The 17232-nt window shown below is 40.5% G+C and overlaps 1 protein-coding gene and 1 long non-coding RNA gene across 14 annotated transcripts in view; one reads left to right on the top strand and one right to left on the bottom strand.

The window, feature by feature from the left end:
- LOC128696969 (uncharacterized) overlaps positions 1-4616 on the top strand; it is a 36099-nt gene extending 31483 nt beyond the window's left edge. For all 4 annotated transcript variants that reach the window (XR_011393303.1, XR_011393302.1, XR_011393300.1 and 1 more), the window contains 2 exons: positions 3522-3946; positions 4018-4616. This is a non-coding gene — a long non-coding RNA (uncharacterized lncRNA). The remainder of the gene's footprint in view (positions 1-3521; positions 3947-4017) is intronic.
- A 7913-nt stretch (positions 4617-12529) lies between these two features.
- Positions 12530-17232, bottom strand: part of zip (myosin heavy chain 10) — a 295638-nt gene continuing 290935 nt past the window's right edge. For 4 of the 10 annotated variants that reach the window (XM_053788409.2, XM_053788410.2, XM_053788411.2 and 1 more), the window contains 2 exons: positions 15684-15818; positions 12530-14876 (listed from right to left, as the gene is read on the bottom strand). In XM_053788409.2, coding sequence (XP_053644384.1) covers positions 14747-14876; positions 15684-15818 — 265 coding nt within the window. In that variant the 3' untranslated portion in view covers positions 12530-14746. Of the gene's footprint in view, positions 14877-15624; positions 15819-16154; positions 16248-17232 lie in introns of all 10 variants that reach the window. The other 6 variants (XM_070095102.1, XM_053788414.2, XM_053788416.2 and 3 more) reach the window with 6 other exon arrangements.

The following is a 17232-nucleotide window of genomic DNA, read 5'->3' as shown; positions in this document are numbered from 1 at the left end:
TTCTGTCGACTGGTTTAAGTCCTACCTGAGCAACCGGAAACCAATTGTCAAGATCAACACGGAATCAGAACCCCTGCCGAGAGTATGTAGAGTTCCCCTATGTTATGTGAATGACATGCCTATCAATGTCAAGTATAAGCTTCTGTTGTGTCAGTGCTTTGTTAATATCAGGTAAAGGTCCACAAGATATAGTTTATGTACTGTCACTAGAACTAGTCCTGCAGCAAATGGTTAGACGATCGTTACACCTCAGGAAAACGGAAGCTGAAGATTAAAACACATGTGCAGCAGTTGGTTATCTTTATTGATGAAACGTTTCGCCTACACAGTAGGCTTCTTCAGTCAAATGCAAAGGGAGCAGTAATAATGAAATAATGATGTAATCAGTCCATCAACTTTGGAAAAAAGTATTTGAGGTGGTCAGTCCCTCAGCTTGGAGAAGAGTTCAGCTCCATGATCTGGAACGATATGAAACTGAAGCATGAGAACGGAGCTTTAAATGCTGTCGAAGGTGAGGTAGAAGATCTCGAAGACGTTGTAGGGGACGGGATCCACTAGTGGAAGTAAGAAGGCAGGTCCAGCTGCTGGCCTATCGTCATCCCCCACACTATAATCCAACAAGACTTTGCACAATGTAACTAGGACATACAGGAGCAACTTTAGCTCCAAAATCTCCCTATCACCAAAGTGCAAATTTATGTCCGTTCTAAGGTTTGTGACGTTATCCAAGCAACGTTGCCAAACTGACCTTCGACTACCGAGAGGTAGGTATAATATTTGTCAGGAAACAGGACAAGTGTTAACTAATGCGGATCTTAGTCATATGATGACCCACAGTTGGGGGTTTTGGTCATTTGACCGAGGACTTCCGCTGGCTTACCGATCCACCTCTTTGAAAACCATGGTTATGATTATAACCATTAAGTTGATAGTGACTACCGAGAGCTACCATCCTCGTTTTATATAGCATGACAGTGCTTACAGGTATGGGGATTGGTCCCAATGAGCCATCCAACTAATGCAGACATTGCTGGCAATTTGCCACTTTTCCTTAGATTTCTTAACGGAGGACTTTCGTGTTCGGATGATAATGGATTTTTCCCTGACTGTGCAGGTTGAAGATGTTCCTCAAGGCTGTGTTCTTAATACTACCCTCTTCTTGCTCACTATTAATGACCTCGTCTCTGTTCTCCCGATATTTAGTCATCTATGTTGACGATTTTACTATAGCCTGTATAGACACTGTTGCCTTGTAGCCTTGTGTTTCCCACTGGGCAACGTCTCATAAGTGAAAATTGTCTATCCCTAAAACAACACAGATTACATGCACAAAGTGCCTTGTTGTCCAATCTTATGTTTTTGTGCCTGCATGATCTTTGTACTCCTGATCGAAATAGATTTCTCGGTCTTCTGATCACTGTATGTCATAGAAGGTTCCAATGAACTTCCTAAAAGCCATATGCCATAGCTGCCTGAACCTCCTTAAAACCCTTGCCCATCTTTCTTGGGTGGCTGGTAGAAGGACCCTTCTTAAGTCTTCATTTCGCCCTCATCTAGATTGAGGCCCCTCAAGGGAGGTTCCTTGATGCTGGTGAGGGGTTCTTCATCTAGGGAATTGGAACGGTGCTCCAATTCCATGAATTAAGCCTGAATGCCGTACATCCTGCCCCCCCCCCTTTCCAGCACTGTATAATCACTATGGGTTTAGCGCTCCCCATGATGATAATATGTAGATTGAACTACGGTCAAAAACTGTATTCTTCAGCCTCCCCTGGTACTCTTTCTAAACTTGATCCTATTCATCATTCATTCTTCCCAAACTGAGATCCTGTATAGAGAGGCAAATGTCCCATCTTAGATTGCCAGAATGTCCATTGTTTCTTTTATTTTGCTCTCTCAATCTTCATGATCCTTCCACATATTGGACGGCTTGGTAGGACTTTGTATTTAATCATTGCTCCCATATGCCCCTTTCCTCTTCTTATTTGGTCTCTCTTGGCTTCCCTTAATTTAACTCCCATCTACAGTCACCCTGCAGCTTGCTTTTCTCTTCCTTGGAAAGTCCCGACGATTCATGTTTGCTCTTCCCCACTTCCATGCACAAAAGCTCACATGCCCGCCATAACTACACAGGCGTTCTTTCTTGATTACTTCCATTTTTCATTGTCATGCTATTTCTGTATACATCGATGGTGTTGGGAATAGAGCAGTTTAAAGAACAAAAAGGCACAATACCGTGAATGGAACAATGCACATATAACCCGCACAGGAGAGAGGAGCTTATGACTACGTTTCAGTCCGACTTGGACCATTTACAAAGTCTCACTAACACAAAAGAGATGGAACTAGTATATATAGGCCAACTGGCAGGGACGGGACAAGAGAGGTAGGAGGAGTTGTAGTGGTAGAAGTAATTCTGGTGGTAGTAGTAGTGGTAGTGTAAAGTAGGAAGTGGTTGGTGGGACAATAATAAAAAGGAGTGAATTATTATAATCATGGGGAAGTGCTAAGCCCGTAGGGTTATACAGCGCCTGTGGGGGGGGGGAGGTATTCAGGCTTAATTCAGGGAACTGGAGCACAGATCCAGTTCCCTAGATCAAGAGCCCCTCGCCTAGAGAGGAGGAGAAAATAGAATCAGGTTAAGTCACGTGTGTTATGAAGTTTGGAGCATTTGACATTGTATTGGGAAAGATCTCTACAGAGACAAAACCAGGACCAAGGATCATACATGGAAAGTTATGTATAAGGGAGGATTGAGCAAGACGGTGACTGTGAAAGAAGTAGAATAGACAGTTTTAGCAGATGACCAGTCGATAGGATGACTGTGATCTCTGACATGAAAGAAAAGATTATAGATGTCGGCAAACCTAACACTACTTTTCTGCTCCTTAAGTCCGTCAGAAAGGTAACAGCTAGTTTCTCCAGGTGCTGAAGAGGACAAGAGGAGAGCAAAATAGAGTAGATACTAGGAGCATCAATAGCGGAAGGGAAGGTACAAACTAGATTACTGCAAAGGGTGTTAGTCTGTCAAAAAATAAGTTTGATGCCTAGGGAATGGAGTGAGTTGTTGAGATCAGAAAGACTGAAAATATAGGGAAGGCAAAGAATGGGAGATTTCCAAGTAGTAGAGAGTGCGGGTTATTTGTGAATAGAGCAATTTTTCGTGACTTGGTGGTAGCATCCTCAGCCTACACATTGAGCGGTATGAAACTGATCCCCGGGATGGGTGAAACATTAGGCACGTTTCGTTACACCTGCTGCCTATTCATCTAGCAGTAAGTAGGTACCTAGGTGTTAGCCGACTGTTGTGGGTTATCCTAGGGGGAAAAAAAATCAACCAAAGTTACCTGAAATGTTCTTGCACAACCAGGGGCTTTCTATATAGTATGCCTTTAATGACTTCCCAGTTTTGGATTATTTGTTCTGCGATCTCACGTTGGACCACAAATTGTTTTCTTTCAAATGACACCACTATCGTGTACAGAAGCCTGCAATCTCCTGTCTATGTGCCTCACTTGCAGATACCTCATGGAAAAATGCCCAGTACCATCCAATGAGCGCTGTCATCTACGCTGCCCAACTACATTTACTCTAAACCCCCACTTTTGATACAGTCTGACTTTTTAACAGAAACTAATTTATTGCACCAACTTTGATCTTAGTTTACCTCAAACTCTCCTCTGCCTCTTATTATTATTATTGTGGGGAGTGCTAAACCAATAGGGATTATCCAGTGCCTATGCAGGGGGGGGGGAGGCATTCAGGCTTAATACAGGGAAATGGAACACAGATCCAGAGCCCCTCACCAGCATTAAGGAACCTCCTTTCATGGGGGTCCTCTTCCCCTTACCATTTCCACACTTCCCTCCTCTTCCCCATCCCTTGCTGTAGTGCTTTATGATCCTTTTGCCGAAAGGGTCATATAGCACTGCAGCTTTCGAGTTTAGTTTTATTATTATTATTATTATTATTATTATTATAATCAAAAAGAAGCGCTAAGCCACAAGTGCTATACAGCCTTTATTATTATTAGGATTTAAAAATAGTCCGACCCTTTCAGGGCCACTCGTTACATTTGAGGCGAGATAAGAGTCTGGGAGGGTAAGGAATATGCTTGCCATATCTAATAACTGACCCAAAGTAGTTAAAATACATATGCCTAAGCCTCTTGTATATTCCTGCCCCTCAAGAGAGGTTCCTTGATGCTGATGGGCTCTTGATCTAGGGAATTGGATCTGTGCTCCAGTTGCCTGAATGCCCACCCCCCCACAAGCACTGTATAATACCTACAGAATTAGTGCTCACCATATTTGTATATTCATGCATATTGTTGGTAAACTAGTTTTATTTTGAACCAATACATGTTCAGGGTGATTGTCAAGACTTTATACAGTCATTGCCTCTGATAAATTTTGTTAAAGAATTCTTATTTACATTTTAAATTAGACATGTGCTAAACCCAGAGGTCATACAGCTTGTCAAGTGTGAATTAACACATTTAGTACTGCACAGCACTGTATGACCCTGCTGGTTTAGAACTTGGTTTTGATACCAATAATTTAGTACTGTAGTAATACATTTAGGTAAACTGTTAAATAAAATGTAAAATTTTGTTATACTGTCATTTTACTTTTCCTTTGGTATCTAGCCTATATATTTTATAGTATACATTAGGTCATAGAACTAAGCCTGTCAGTCATGGCCTGGGTAATCAGGGTTGATCCACAGAAGGGAAAGCCAAGTTCAATTCCTTATCTGAAGGATGCTTCCAAGAGTCAGTGCACTCATGGTCTGGTCACAGACCAGGCCTACCAGTGAATCAAGGCATGAAATCAAACTATTTACTCTGGCTGCACATAGGTTAAAATGAACTGCAGACTGGCTAGTCAGGAACTGATTTGACTAACTTGTTAAGTTCCCTCTTATCAACAGCCAGAGGTTTGTTGGAGGGCACAGTCTGACCTCTGACACTGAAGTTCTTAATGTACTGTACTAGTCACCCCTGCTTTTTACTGCAAATAATTCACACATCTGCCAAGTCTCTTGCTTTTACATGGAGTGACTTCAGTGTACATATTTTGGACCAGTCAGTCCCTCCAGGATTTTGAAATGTAAATGCACCTTGCTCATCTGTCTTCCAAGGAATACAGTTGAAGGGACTTTAAACTATTGGGAATGTCTTGACATATAATAGTAGTAAAATTTCTGGGTTTTCTAGCTCAGCAGTCACTTGCTTTGAAGGGTTCTGTTAGTACACAGAAATATTCCAGTCTGGAGAGAGCAAGAAGGTATTTCAAGAGTATCATTGGTCAAGGTTTAATTTGAAATGAGGGAGTGCTAAACCTGTAGAGGTCATATAGCACCTGAGGAATGGGAGACATTCAGGGTTGATCCAAGGAAGGGAAGGACAAATCCAGTTCTTTGGATCAAGAGCCCTACACCAGCATCAGGGTGCCATTAGATCAAGAACCCTTCACCATCACCCAGGATTTCATTAACACATTGGCTGTTTCCCACCAAGGCAAGGTGACCCAGAAAAGATTATCATTTCCTTGCTAGAGGCATGCCTGCAAATTGCAACTTATTAACACCCCTCTTTCAGAGTGCAGGCACTGTACTTCCAGGACTCGAGTTCAGCTTGCCAGTTTCCCTGAATCCCTTCATAACTCACACTAACAGCACATCAAGTCCTAGAAACCACTCACTCCTGTCTAACTCTCATGCATGCTTGCTGGAAGTGCAAAACCACCTTTACTAGGCCAACCCCTACCCCCACCTTCCTTCCACTCCAGATTTATACACTCTCCAGGTCATTCTATTTCTTTCTCTTTGTCCAAATGACCTGGATAATACTTTTAGTAACCCCACACCTAATTTCTAAACTAGTGTGTGTCTGCATGATATTCACATTGCCCTTGGACACATCAATCATCTCTGCCTTCTCCTTGATGTAACATTCACCACTTATATAAGTGTTTATATGACTATACTCTCATACATTTCCCTTCCATAGATAGCATTGTTTCCACAGTGCTCACCTCATCTTTCATAGACCAATCTGCTGACAAGTCCACTCCCAAATATCTGAATACATTGTCCCTCCCTCCAATCTGATATAGTCTCTCATCACCTTACTCTTTCCTATATTAAATTTCCTTCTTTTACATATCCTACCAAACTCATCCACTAACCTCTGCAACTTCTCCTCAGAATCTCCCAAAAGCACTGTTTCATCAGCAAAGAGCATCTGTGTTAGATTCTTTCATCTTTTAATCCTATGCCTCTTGCCAAAACCTGAGCATTCACTTCTCTTACAACCCCATCTATAAATACAGTGGACCCTCAACCAGCGATATTAATCCGTTCCTGAGAGCTCATCGTTAATCGAAATAATCGTTAGTCAAGTTAATTTTCCCCATAAGAAATAATGGAAATCAAATTAATCCGTGCAAGACACCCCAAAGTATTTGAAAAAAAAAATTTTACCACATGAAATATTAATTTTAACACAAACTGAAGAAGACATGCACAGTTACATGACACTTACCTTTATTGAAGATCTGGTGATGATTGATGGGATGGGAGACCATTGATCTTCTTAGTGTTTAGAAGGGGAATCCCCTTCCATTAGCACTTGAGGTAGCAAGTCTTTTTTCTGGGGTTACTTCCCTTGTTCCCTCAAGGAAGGTTCCTTGATGTTGGTGAGAGGCTCTTGATTTAGGGAATTGGATCTGTGCTCCAGTTCCCCGAATGCCTTCCACATCCCCCCCCCCCAGGCACTGTATAATCCTCTGGGTTTAGCGCTTCCCCCTTGATTATAATAATAATACTTCCCTTGTTCTTTTAATGCCACTAGGACCAGCTTTCCCCTCAAGGAAGGTTCCTTGATGTTGGTGAGGGGCTCTTGATTTAGGGAATTAGATCTGTGCTCCAGTTCCCCGAATTAAGCCTGAATGCCTTCCACATCCCCCCCTCCAGGCGCTGTATAATCCTCCGGGTTTAGCGCTTCCCCCTTGATTATAATAATAGGACCAGCTTCAGTCACTGGACTTCTGTCGCACAACATATCTGTCCATAGATACCTGTACCTCTCGTTCCTTTATGACTTTCTTAAAGTGGTTCACAACATTGTCAGTGTACAGGTTGCCAACACGGCTTGCAGTAGCTGTGTCAGGGTGATTTTCATCAAAAAAGGTTTGCACTTCAAGCCACTTTGCACACATTTCCTTACTCTTAGAAGTAGGAAACTGCTTCAATTTCTCTATCCCCTCCTCCGAAGCAGTTTCCTCAGGTCTGCCCTCTTGCTGTTCAAGATGATCTAGCAGCTCATCAGTGGTTAGGTCTTCATTGTGCTCTTCCACATCCTCCAACCCCAAGGACTTCCCCAATGCCACATTGGATTCCTCAACTGGCATAGGATTCTCAGGGTTAGCCACAATCCCTTTTGTCTACACATTCTGGCCACAGTTTTTTCCAAGCAGAGTTCAAGGTCCTCTTAGTCACTTCCTCCCAAGCCTTACCTATAATGTTTACACAATTGAGGATGGTAAAATGATCTTTCCAAAACTCTCAGAGTCAGTTGAGTTTCTGAGGTCACTACAAAGCACCTTTCAAACATAGCTTTTGTGTAGTTTCTTGAAGTTGGAAATGGCCTGCTGGTCCATGGGCTGCAGGAGAAGAGTGGTATTAGGAGGCAAAAACTTCACCTTAATGAAACTCATGTCCCTAGAAAGTCGCTCTGCCAAGTCTGAAGGATGACCAGGAGCATTGTCTAATACCAGGAGGCACTTAAGGTCTAATTTCTTTTCAATTAGGTAATTCTTCACATTGGGGGCAAATGCATGGTGTAACCAGTCATAGAAAAAGTCCCTAGTGTCCCATGCCTTACTGTTTGCCCTCCACAGCACACACAAATTAGCCTTGACGACATTGAAACTCCCAGTGTGTTCAGGAAAAACAGTGATACACCAATAAAGGCTTCACTTTGCAATCACCACTAGCATTGGCACACATCAACAGTAAGCCTGTCTTTCATAGGCTTATGTCCTGGGAGTGCCTTTTCCTCCTGAGTAATGTAGGTCCTGCTTGGCATTTTCTTCCAAAACAGGCCTGTTTTGTCACAATTAAACACTTGTTCAGCTGTATAGCCCTTGTGGCTTAGCGCTTCTTTTTGATTATAATAATAAAACACGTTCAGGTTTCAGTCCTTCACTGTCTATGTACTCCTTGAATTCCTGCACATATTTTTCAGCCGCTTTGTGGTCCGAACTGGCAGCCTCACCATGCCTTATCACACTATGAATGCCACTACGCTTCTTAAATCTCTCAAACCAACCTTTGCTGGCCTTAAATTCACTCACATCACTAGTTGCTGGCATTTTTTTTTTAAATCGTCATGCAACTTCCTAGCCTTTTCACATATGATCGCTTGAGAGATGCTATCTTTTTCTTGTTTATCCACACCAATAACAGTCTCTCAACATCATCTACCGCTTGCGATCTCAGTTTCGAAAACATAGTTGCACCTTTGGCATGAACAGCTTCCTTGATTGCCGTTTTCTTGCCCACAATAGTAGCGATGGTTGATTGGGGTTTATTATACAACCTATACAGATGTGACAGAGTGAACAGGCAAAAGGGGGAGGGTTGGCCTGTACATTGCGGAGTCACTTGTTTGCACAGAACTGCTTAATGCCTCAAATGATGTAGTGGAAGTTTTAGCAGTAAAGGTCGAGAACCAAAACCTAGTCATTGTGGTAGTCTACAAGCCTCCGGATGCAATTCCAGGAACAGCTGTTAAAAATTGACCACTGTCTGGAAAATCTTCCAGCTCCTGCACCCAACATCTTGCTCCTGGGGGATTTCAACTTAAGGCACCTAAAATGGAGGAATATAGAAAATAATATTGTTGCAGTAATAACACCAGGAGGCAGCTCTGATGAAAACTCACACTCGCACGAGCTTTTAAATCTCTGCACAAAATTCAATTTAAACCAGCAAATAATAGAGCCTACTAGAATGGAGAACACACTAGACCTCATCTTCACTAACAATGATGATCTGATAAGAAATGTCACCATATCAAAAACAATATACTCAGATCACAACATAATTGAGGTTCAGACATGTATGCGCAGAGCCCCAGACCGACAAAATGAGATTAGCCACGAGGGAGCATTCACCAAATTCAACTTAAATAACAAAAACAAAGTGGGACCAAGTCCTAACAGATATAAGCTGGGAAGATATACTAAGCAACACAGACCCCAACTTATGCCTAGAACAGATTAACTTGGTGGCACTCGATGTATGCACAAGACTTATTCCTCTAAGAAAAAGGAGGAGTAGATGTAAAATAGAGAGACAGGCGCTCTCTTTACAGGCGACGGAAAAGAATAACAGAGCAGCTAAAAGAGGTCAGTCTATCTGAAATGCGTAGGGAGACACTGGTCAGAGAAATAGCAAACATCGAACTTAAGCTAAAGGAATCTTATAGGAGTCAGGAATCGCGGGAAGAACTAAAAGCCATAAATGAAATCGAAAGAAACCCAAAGTATTTCTTCTCCTATGCCAAATCAAAGTCGAGAACAATGTCTAGTATTGGGCCCTTACTTAAACAAGATGGGTCCTACACAGATGACAGCAAGGAAATGAGTGAGCTACTCAAGTCCCAATATGACTCAGTTTTTAGCAAGCCGCTAACCAGACTGAGAGTCGAAGATCAAAATGAATTTTTTATGAGAGAGCCACAGAATTTGGTTTTAACAAACCTATCTGATGTTATCCTGACGCCAAATGACTTCGAACAGGCGATAAATGACATGCCCATGCACTCTGCCCCAGGGCCAGACTCATGGAACTCCGTGTTCATCAAGAACCCCCTATCACGAGCCTTTACCATCCTATGGAGAGGGAGCATGGACACGGGGGTCGTCCCACAGTTACTAAAAACAACAGACATAGCCCCACTCCACAAAGGGGGCAAAAAACTACAGACCGATAGCACTAACATCCCATATCATAAAAATCTTTGAAAGAGTCCTAAGAAGCAAGATCACCACCCATCTAGAAACCCATCAGTTACACAACCCAGGGCAACATGGGTTTAGAACAGGTCGCTCCTGTCTGTCTCAACTATTGGATCACTACGACAAGGTACTAGAAGACAAAAAGAATGCAGATGTAATATATACAGACTTTGCAAAAGCCTTCGACAAGTGTGACCATGGCGTAATAGTGCACAAAATGCGTGCTAAAGGAATAACAGGAAAAGTCAGTCGATGGATCTATAATTTCCTCACTAACAGAACACAGAGTAGTAGTCAACAGAGTAAAGTCCGAGGCAGGCACGGTGAAAAGCTCTGTTCCACAAGGCACAGTACTCGCTCCCATCTTGTTCCTCATCCTCATATCTGACATAGACAAGGATGTCAGCCACAGCACCGTGTCTTCCTTTGCAGATGACACCCGAATCTGCATGACAGTGTCTTCCATTGCAGACACTGCAAGGCTCCAGGCGGACATCAACCAAATCTTTCAGTGGGCTGCAGAAAACAATATGAAGTTCAACGATGAGAAATTTCAATTACTCAGATATGGTAAACACGAGGAAATTAAATCTTCATCTGAGTACAAAACAAATTCTGGCCACAAAATAGAGCGAAACACCAACATCAAAGACCTGGGAGTGATCATGTCGGAGGATCTCACCTTCAAGGACCATAACATTGTATTGATCGCATCTGCTAGAAAAATGACAGGATGGATAATGAGAACCTTCAAAACGATGGATGCCAAGCCCATGATGACACTCTTCAGGTCACTTGTTCTATCTAGGCTGGAATATTGCTGCACACTAACAGCACCTTTCAAGGCAGGTGAAATTGCTGACCTAGAAAATGTGCAGAGAACCTTCACGGCACGCATAACTGAGATAAAACACCTCAATTACTGGGAGCGCTTGAGGTTCCTGAACCTGTATTCCCTGGAATGCAGGCGGGAGAGATACATGATTATATACACTTGGAAAATCCTAGAGGGACTAGTACCGAACTTGCACACGAAAATCACTCACTACGAAAGCAAAGGACTTGGCAGACGATGCACCATCCCCCCAATGAAAAGCAGGGGTGTCACTAGCACGTTAAGAGACCATACAATAAGTGTCAGGGGCCCGAGACTGTTCAACTGCCTCCCAGCATACATAAGGGGGATTACCAACAAACCCCTGGCAGTCTTCAAGCTGGCACTGGACAAGCACCTAAAGTCGGTTCCTGATCAGCCGGGCTGTGGCTCGTACGTTGGTTTGCGTGCAGCCAGCAGTAACAGCCTGGTTGATCAGGCTCTGATCCACCAGGCGGCCTGGTCACAGACCGGGCCACGGGGGCGTTGACCCCCAGAACTCACTCTAGGTGACCAGCTCAGAGACACACTCCACTTTCATACTTAGCAATGATCTCTTTCTTCATCTCCATAGTAATTCTCATCCTTTTTGCTGTAGGGTTGGCACTAGAAGCTTTGTTGGGGCCCATGGTGACTTATTTTGCAGGTGCAATCACTACAAAGGCTGTGATAATATGATATGTTCCAGTTATATGTTTTTAAGCGACCGCGGTGGCTGGCTTGTAAACACTGGCACCCACGGGACAAGTGAGGCGCGCTCAGGCCAAAGTGGACGCGTCTCGTACGGAACAAATAGCGCTGGTCGAGGCAAAATTTTTGCGTTAAAATGTATCGCTAGTCAGATTTATCATTAATCGATGCCATCGCTGGTTGAGGGTCCACTGTATATTGAACAACTATGGTGACATCACACATCTCTGTCTAAGGCCTACTTTTACTGGAAAATACTCACCCTCTCTCCTATATACTTGCTGTATAGTCCTTGTGGCTTAGCGCTTCTTTTTGATTATAATAATAATAATCTCCTATATACTCTAACCTGAGCTTCATTATCCTCATAAAAACTCTTCACATCCTATTCCATACATTTCCAACATTGCCACCCTATCATATGCCTTTTCCACATCCATAAATGCCACAAAAACTTGTTTATCTATACGTTTCACTCTGAACACTTGGTCTACACACCCCCTACCCTTCCTAAAGCCTCCTTGTTCCTCTGATTCTGCTCTTATTCTTTCAATAACTCAACAGGCTTATTACACTCTTTTGCCTTTATACAGAACTATGCATGCTCTGTCAATCCCTAGGTACCTTACCCTCTTCCATACATTTACTAAAAAGCACTAACCACCCCTGCCTGCTTATAACATTTGTGTCTTTACCCCCATACATTCTACCCACTGCCTCACACAGGAATCTGACAAATTCCTGGATGGTGGGGAATGGGAGGTAAATGGATTTGATCAAAGGGAGAGGGTAAAATATGTAGTGCATAAACACAATTGATGTAGTTATGCATGACATCTAAATAGAAAATGGTATCACCACCTCATGATCACTTTCTGAAACTTCTTAAATGAGATATCAGGATTACATTAACTTTAAACCTCAAAATGAAACACTCTTTGTCAAGGCCATTTATTGCAGTCAGCTGAAGTGCACCACAAGTATATATATACAATACATTGACATGCTAGATGCTTCCAGATCCTCAAACACACACAAATGGACAAGTAAATTACAATATGAATGGTGGTCATGTAGATATAAACATTAATGTATCATTACCATACTCTCAAGTTCTGGGAAAGAACAATTTATCACAATCATTCATTACCTTTATCACTAACAAAATGCACTTGGCACATCTCCCTGAATAGGAACTTTTAACACCCACTCCTGTTCTTGTCCCATCAAGAAGAGATGGAGAGCTGGACACATGGACGGTACACATTTGTCCTCAACAGCAGAGTGATACTTGTGTTCTAGAAGTTAACACCAAAACTTCATTCTCATCAGTTTTTCACACAGTATCCAATACCGAACTAGCTTTGTATTAAATTATTCTGAAGAATTTTAAAGCCATTAAGTTACTAAAATTAATTATTTACAAATGGCTAAAATTATAACAACTGACCCCTTTTTTTTTTTTTAAATAGATCAAATATACTTGTGCATCCTAACTGACATGTCATCATTCAAGAACTTTAGGCCCCAACTTGTGTGGTAAGCATTGCTGTACCCAGCTCTTTTATAGAAAACTTGGCTTAATCAAAAAATCTATGTAATACATGATCAGAGTTCAAATTAACAAATGCAATAGCAATATCAAAACAAAGCACCTTATAGAAGCTTATATACCTTAAATCACAAATCAAAGTCGTTTACTATATTTCTTATTACCATCCTGTACTGTACACTGAATCTCTTCCCAAATACCCTCTACTATTCACAATATAAAGGTTTCACTGGATTTCTTCTACAACTATAAGGCCATGTTTCCTAATGAGAATTGGTAATGATGTATGAAAATGAGGTAAATTTGCTGTGAGCAATGGCATAAATTTAAGGTCACTTGTAAAATAGTGATTGGCAGAAATTAAAGATACAACCAATGTGCATACAACTACTACTGTATTTTGCAAAAATATTTAAAACTATATGGATGGTTGTAATTAAGCTCTATATAAATGTATGTACAGGATGTATAAGAAAATTTTCAGTTCCTAATTGGCCTGGCAACTATACAAGATACTGTAATAATGATAATATATAACAATAATAATCATATAAGTAGCTCTTAACTAATGGTAATAGGTTATTCATTCATTATTATCTATACATTGTAGCAGTTTGGAAGCATTCATGGTTAGTTTGATACAAAGTTAGGAAAAGTGTATTATGACAGTAAAAAAAGTGACATGCAAAATGCATGCTTCATACTATTCAATGGCAATAAAAATTACCAGAGCCACCAATGCTCAACCCTCAGTACTGGCAACAGGTGGCATACTTAACATGAACCTAATTATGTAAAGACCAGCATAGCTTTTCTCCCTTAATAAATGCCTGACCTCTCCCCCATCCCACAAACATGCAAATTTGTTGCCACAAGTGTACTTATATCCTTCATTAACAATAATGTCACTTGTTGCTTGGCAACTACCAACTCTTTTTTTTTCCTTTGGCTAACAGGATTAACTGCCACTTCATTAACCCCCATCAACCACCACCTACTTTCAACAAATGTAGGACTCAGGTACCTAAAAAAAAAACTGTACCCAGAATTTCATATGTTGGCAGTTGTTGGAAGTTAAGATGAGGCAACTTTGTGCTTTCTGCAACTGCTTTTCCTCCTCATACAAGTCATCTGGATTAAGTACAAATATGCCAACAACAAAAAAACACCCTAATTTCTGGAATGTTGTTATACAATTTCAGTCCACTCACTGGGTATGCAAATATGGCAACAAATTCAACAAAGACACTCATTCCAACAGATACAGTCCTATAAATAATTTATTTTCTCTGCTAAATAATTAAGATTAGATACATTTTCTTAGCAACATCTAAATGTTGCTTATAGCATTTTATCAATAGTTTTTGTTCTATCATTTATTCAAATTTCACTCAAATTGTTGGCAATTTCTCATTACAGACACACCAACTAAGAAGCAATACTTTAAATTTATCACCTTTATACTTCATCCTTTGACTAAATTAATGTGCATACAATTTACTCAATAGGAAATGAAGTGGAGAGTCCCTTTGACGAAGCATATTCAACAATGGTATCCCTCAAGGAGAACGTGTCCTGGGACCAGTGATGAGTGCTGGCTTCTCACTTGGTAGCATCTTCCTCTCCATCCACAGAATCATCAGCATTTTGAGAGTCATCACTAGCAGCAGCAATAGATCCGCGCTTCACTCCCAAAAAGTCAAGGCGGGAACCAAGTCCAGCACCACCACGCCTGGTAGGGAATATAATGTAGTTACCATGTTACAGTTAACAAAATGGAGACTTTCCTACAGTCTGCGACACAATATTACAGCACTGCTACAAGGATATTTGTCAAAATTTATATAAATACATCATTTAAGTATAAGTCTTCAGCTCAATGAAAAAGCCTTTGAATGCTTATGTAAAATAAAGCTTTATTTCAATGAAGAGCAAGGATTGATGAATTAAAAACTGTTTGTGAGCATAGCAAAAGGACAAAAACAAAGGCAGGTAAATCAGCATGCAGAAAAAAAAAAATACTAAGCTATCTAATCTGGAAGCTTCCTTATTGAACAAGAATTACTGACATATACAGTAAATGGTTATGCTTATGCTACAGTGCAACAAGTGTCAAATATGTGGATACAACAAAAAATTACCATGCAAATATAATTAGGTTACTACTAACGTGTGACCTTTCCGAGAGGAGTATCTGTAGGGGATGGGAAATGCTGAAAAAACGGTTTTAACAACCAGTTTTATTTTTCAAGCCACTTGCAAATACCAAAACCTAATTTTTAATAGCTGCATCAACTTAAATTCCCATGCAAAGTGACAGCATTTCATAAAGAATTACCACTAATAAAAATAAACTGTTAAAACTAAAATATTAGGTTATTAGTTGAACAAATCATTACAAATTAATGTGGTTCAATTATCACAACAAAACATCAATAATCACAGGAATATGCAAAACTATTCTATGTGATAGTTTTCACCTCTCGCACACATGGCATCTTGCCTCACTACTCTGGCTAATAATCACAAAAAAACAAACTTTTCATCTTCACTGCTACTGAAATCTTGTGCTAGATCAATCACATTTGAAGTCGAGGCATTCTTCATAAGCTTGCACAGACCACGATTTGTTCGTTTTGTGATTTGACTTAAGACCTTTTCAGCTTCAGCTTGGCTACAGCAGCCATAAAATAAAGAGCTGTATTAGGAGACTGGAATTTATACCAATAACTATTCGTTAATACTGTACTACGTTTAGTTATTAACTGTCTAGACTCCTATAGCTACAATTTCATGCCCCATCCATCACCAATACCTAAACCAAACTAAACTTTTATGACATTATATTTGTAATACTGTATATATATAGTACATATATATATATATAAGACACCAATGGAATTAGGAGCAATAAGCATTGTGTAGCAGGTAGTGAGTGCAGAACTAAACAATGACTATCATGAAGTACTCAAGTAGGTCTCAGGAGGAAGACCATTTATGAGGTACCCACAAGTGAGCCTAGTCTTCCTGGTCGTCCGTTGTTATGGTAGTCGTGGTGAGTGACCTCCGACTACTCAGGATGTGACTACCCATTTTACTACTACTGCAAGACACCAAACATTGGACACCCTCAAATTAAATGTCTTGGCAGAAAAATAAAAAAAATAATTTAATACATTAAACTTATAACACCTGCCACCCCTCCCATTGTCACTAAGTTAACTTAATTTTTCTCAGCATTAAGAGAAAGACACTGTTTAAAATAATTTTTTTTTTTTTTAAATTATACTGTCTCGAGTTCACATTTCTACTCAATAAAACATCACATATATTGAGTCTCACATAGCGAGTGTTCACCTCTCGGAATTGGTCATCCCAACTAATGGAGTTGCTCTGCTGCACAGTGTCTGAAGCCATAGCGTTCTACTCGTCAATATTTGCCATCTTTCAAACAAAATACATGACTCTTAATTTAACAGACTTATTGCTAAGCCCACAGTCAAGAACGACAGAGCTAGTGAAGAATTCTTGGCTCTACTGTGCATTGCAGAAACTATGAACCAATATGATATTCATAACACTCATGCACTACAACAATTTTGCTTTCAGGTCTGCTCTCAATATTGTAACATTCATCTAATTCTATCATATTCTTCTTAATGTGTTGGTGTTTACTAAAATCACATTGATAACAGTATTACAGACAGAATACTGTTTACCTATTCTGGAAGTAGGGAGAGAGAAGTACAAGCAGAAACAGAGAAGCAAACAAAAAAAAAATATATATAGAGAAGAAACAGACACAGGAAAGGAGAGAGAGAAAACTGATGTGTGACAAATGCAGCAGGACCAGATGCTAAGAGAAACTGTGTGACAACCTTAAGAAAAATAAACAAGTCATTAGAAACAGACAGCTGGGGGGCACTGACCCCTGAAACACCCTCCAGGTATAAGGTGACAGAAAAGATATTAAGCCTATATGTAGTTTAGCACCTTAAAAGAAATACATTTGTAAGAGATCCAGGATGCATTTTGGGACAAAGTAGAAGAGAAGACTTCATCTTCCTTGAATGTATGAAAGCATTTCT

This window comes from Cherax quadricarinatus, chromosome 49 (assembly GCF_038502225.1).
Source record: "Cherax quadricarinatus isolate ZL_2023a chromosome 49, ASM3850222v1, whole genome shotgun sequence".
NCBI classification, from domain to species: domain Eukaryota; kingdom Metazoa; phylum Arthropoda; class Malacostraca; order Decapoda; family Parastacidae; genus Cherax; species Cherax quadricarinatus.
Note: the sequence above shows the minus strand (reverse complement) of the source record. Positions and strands in the feature narration are given on the sequence as shown.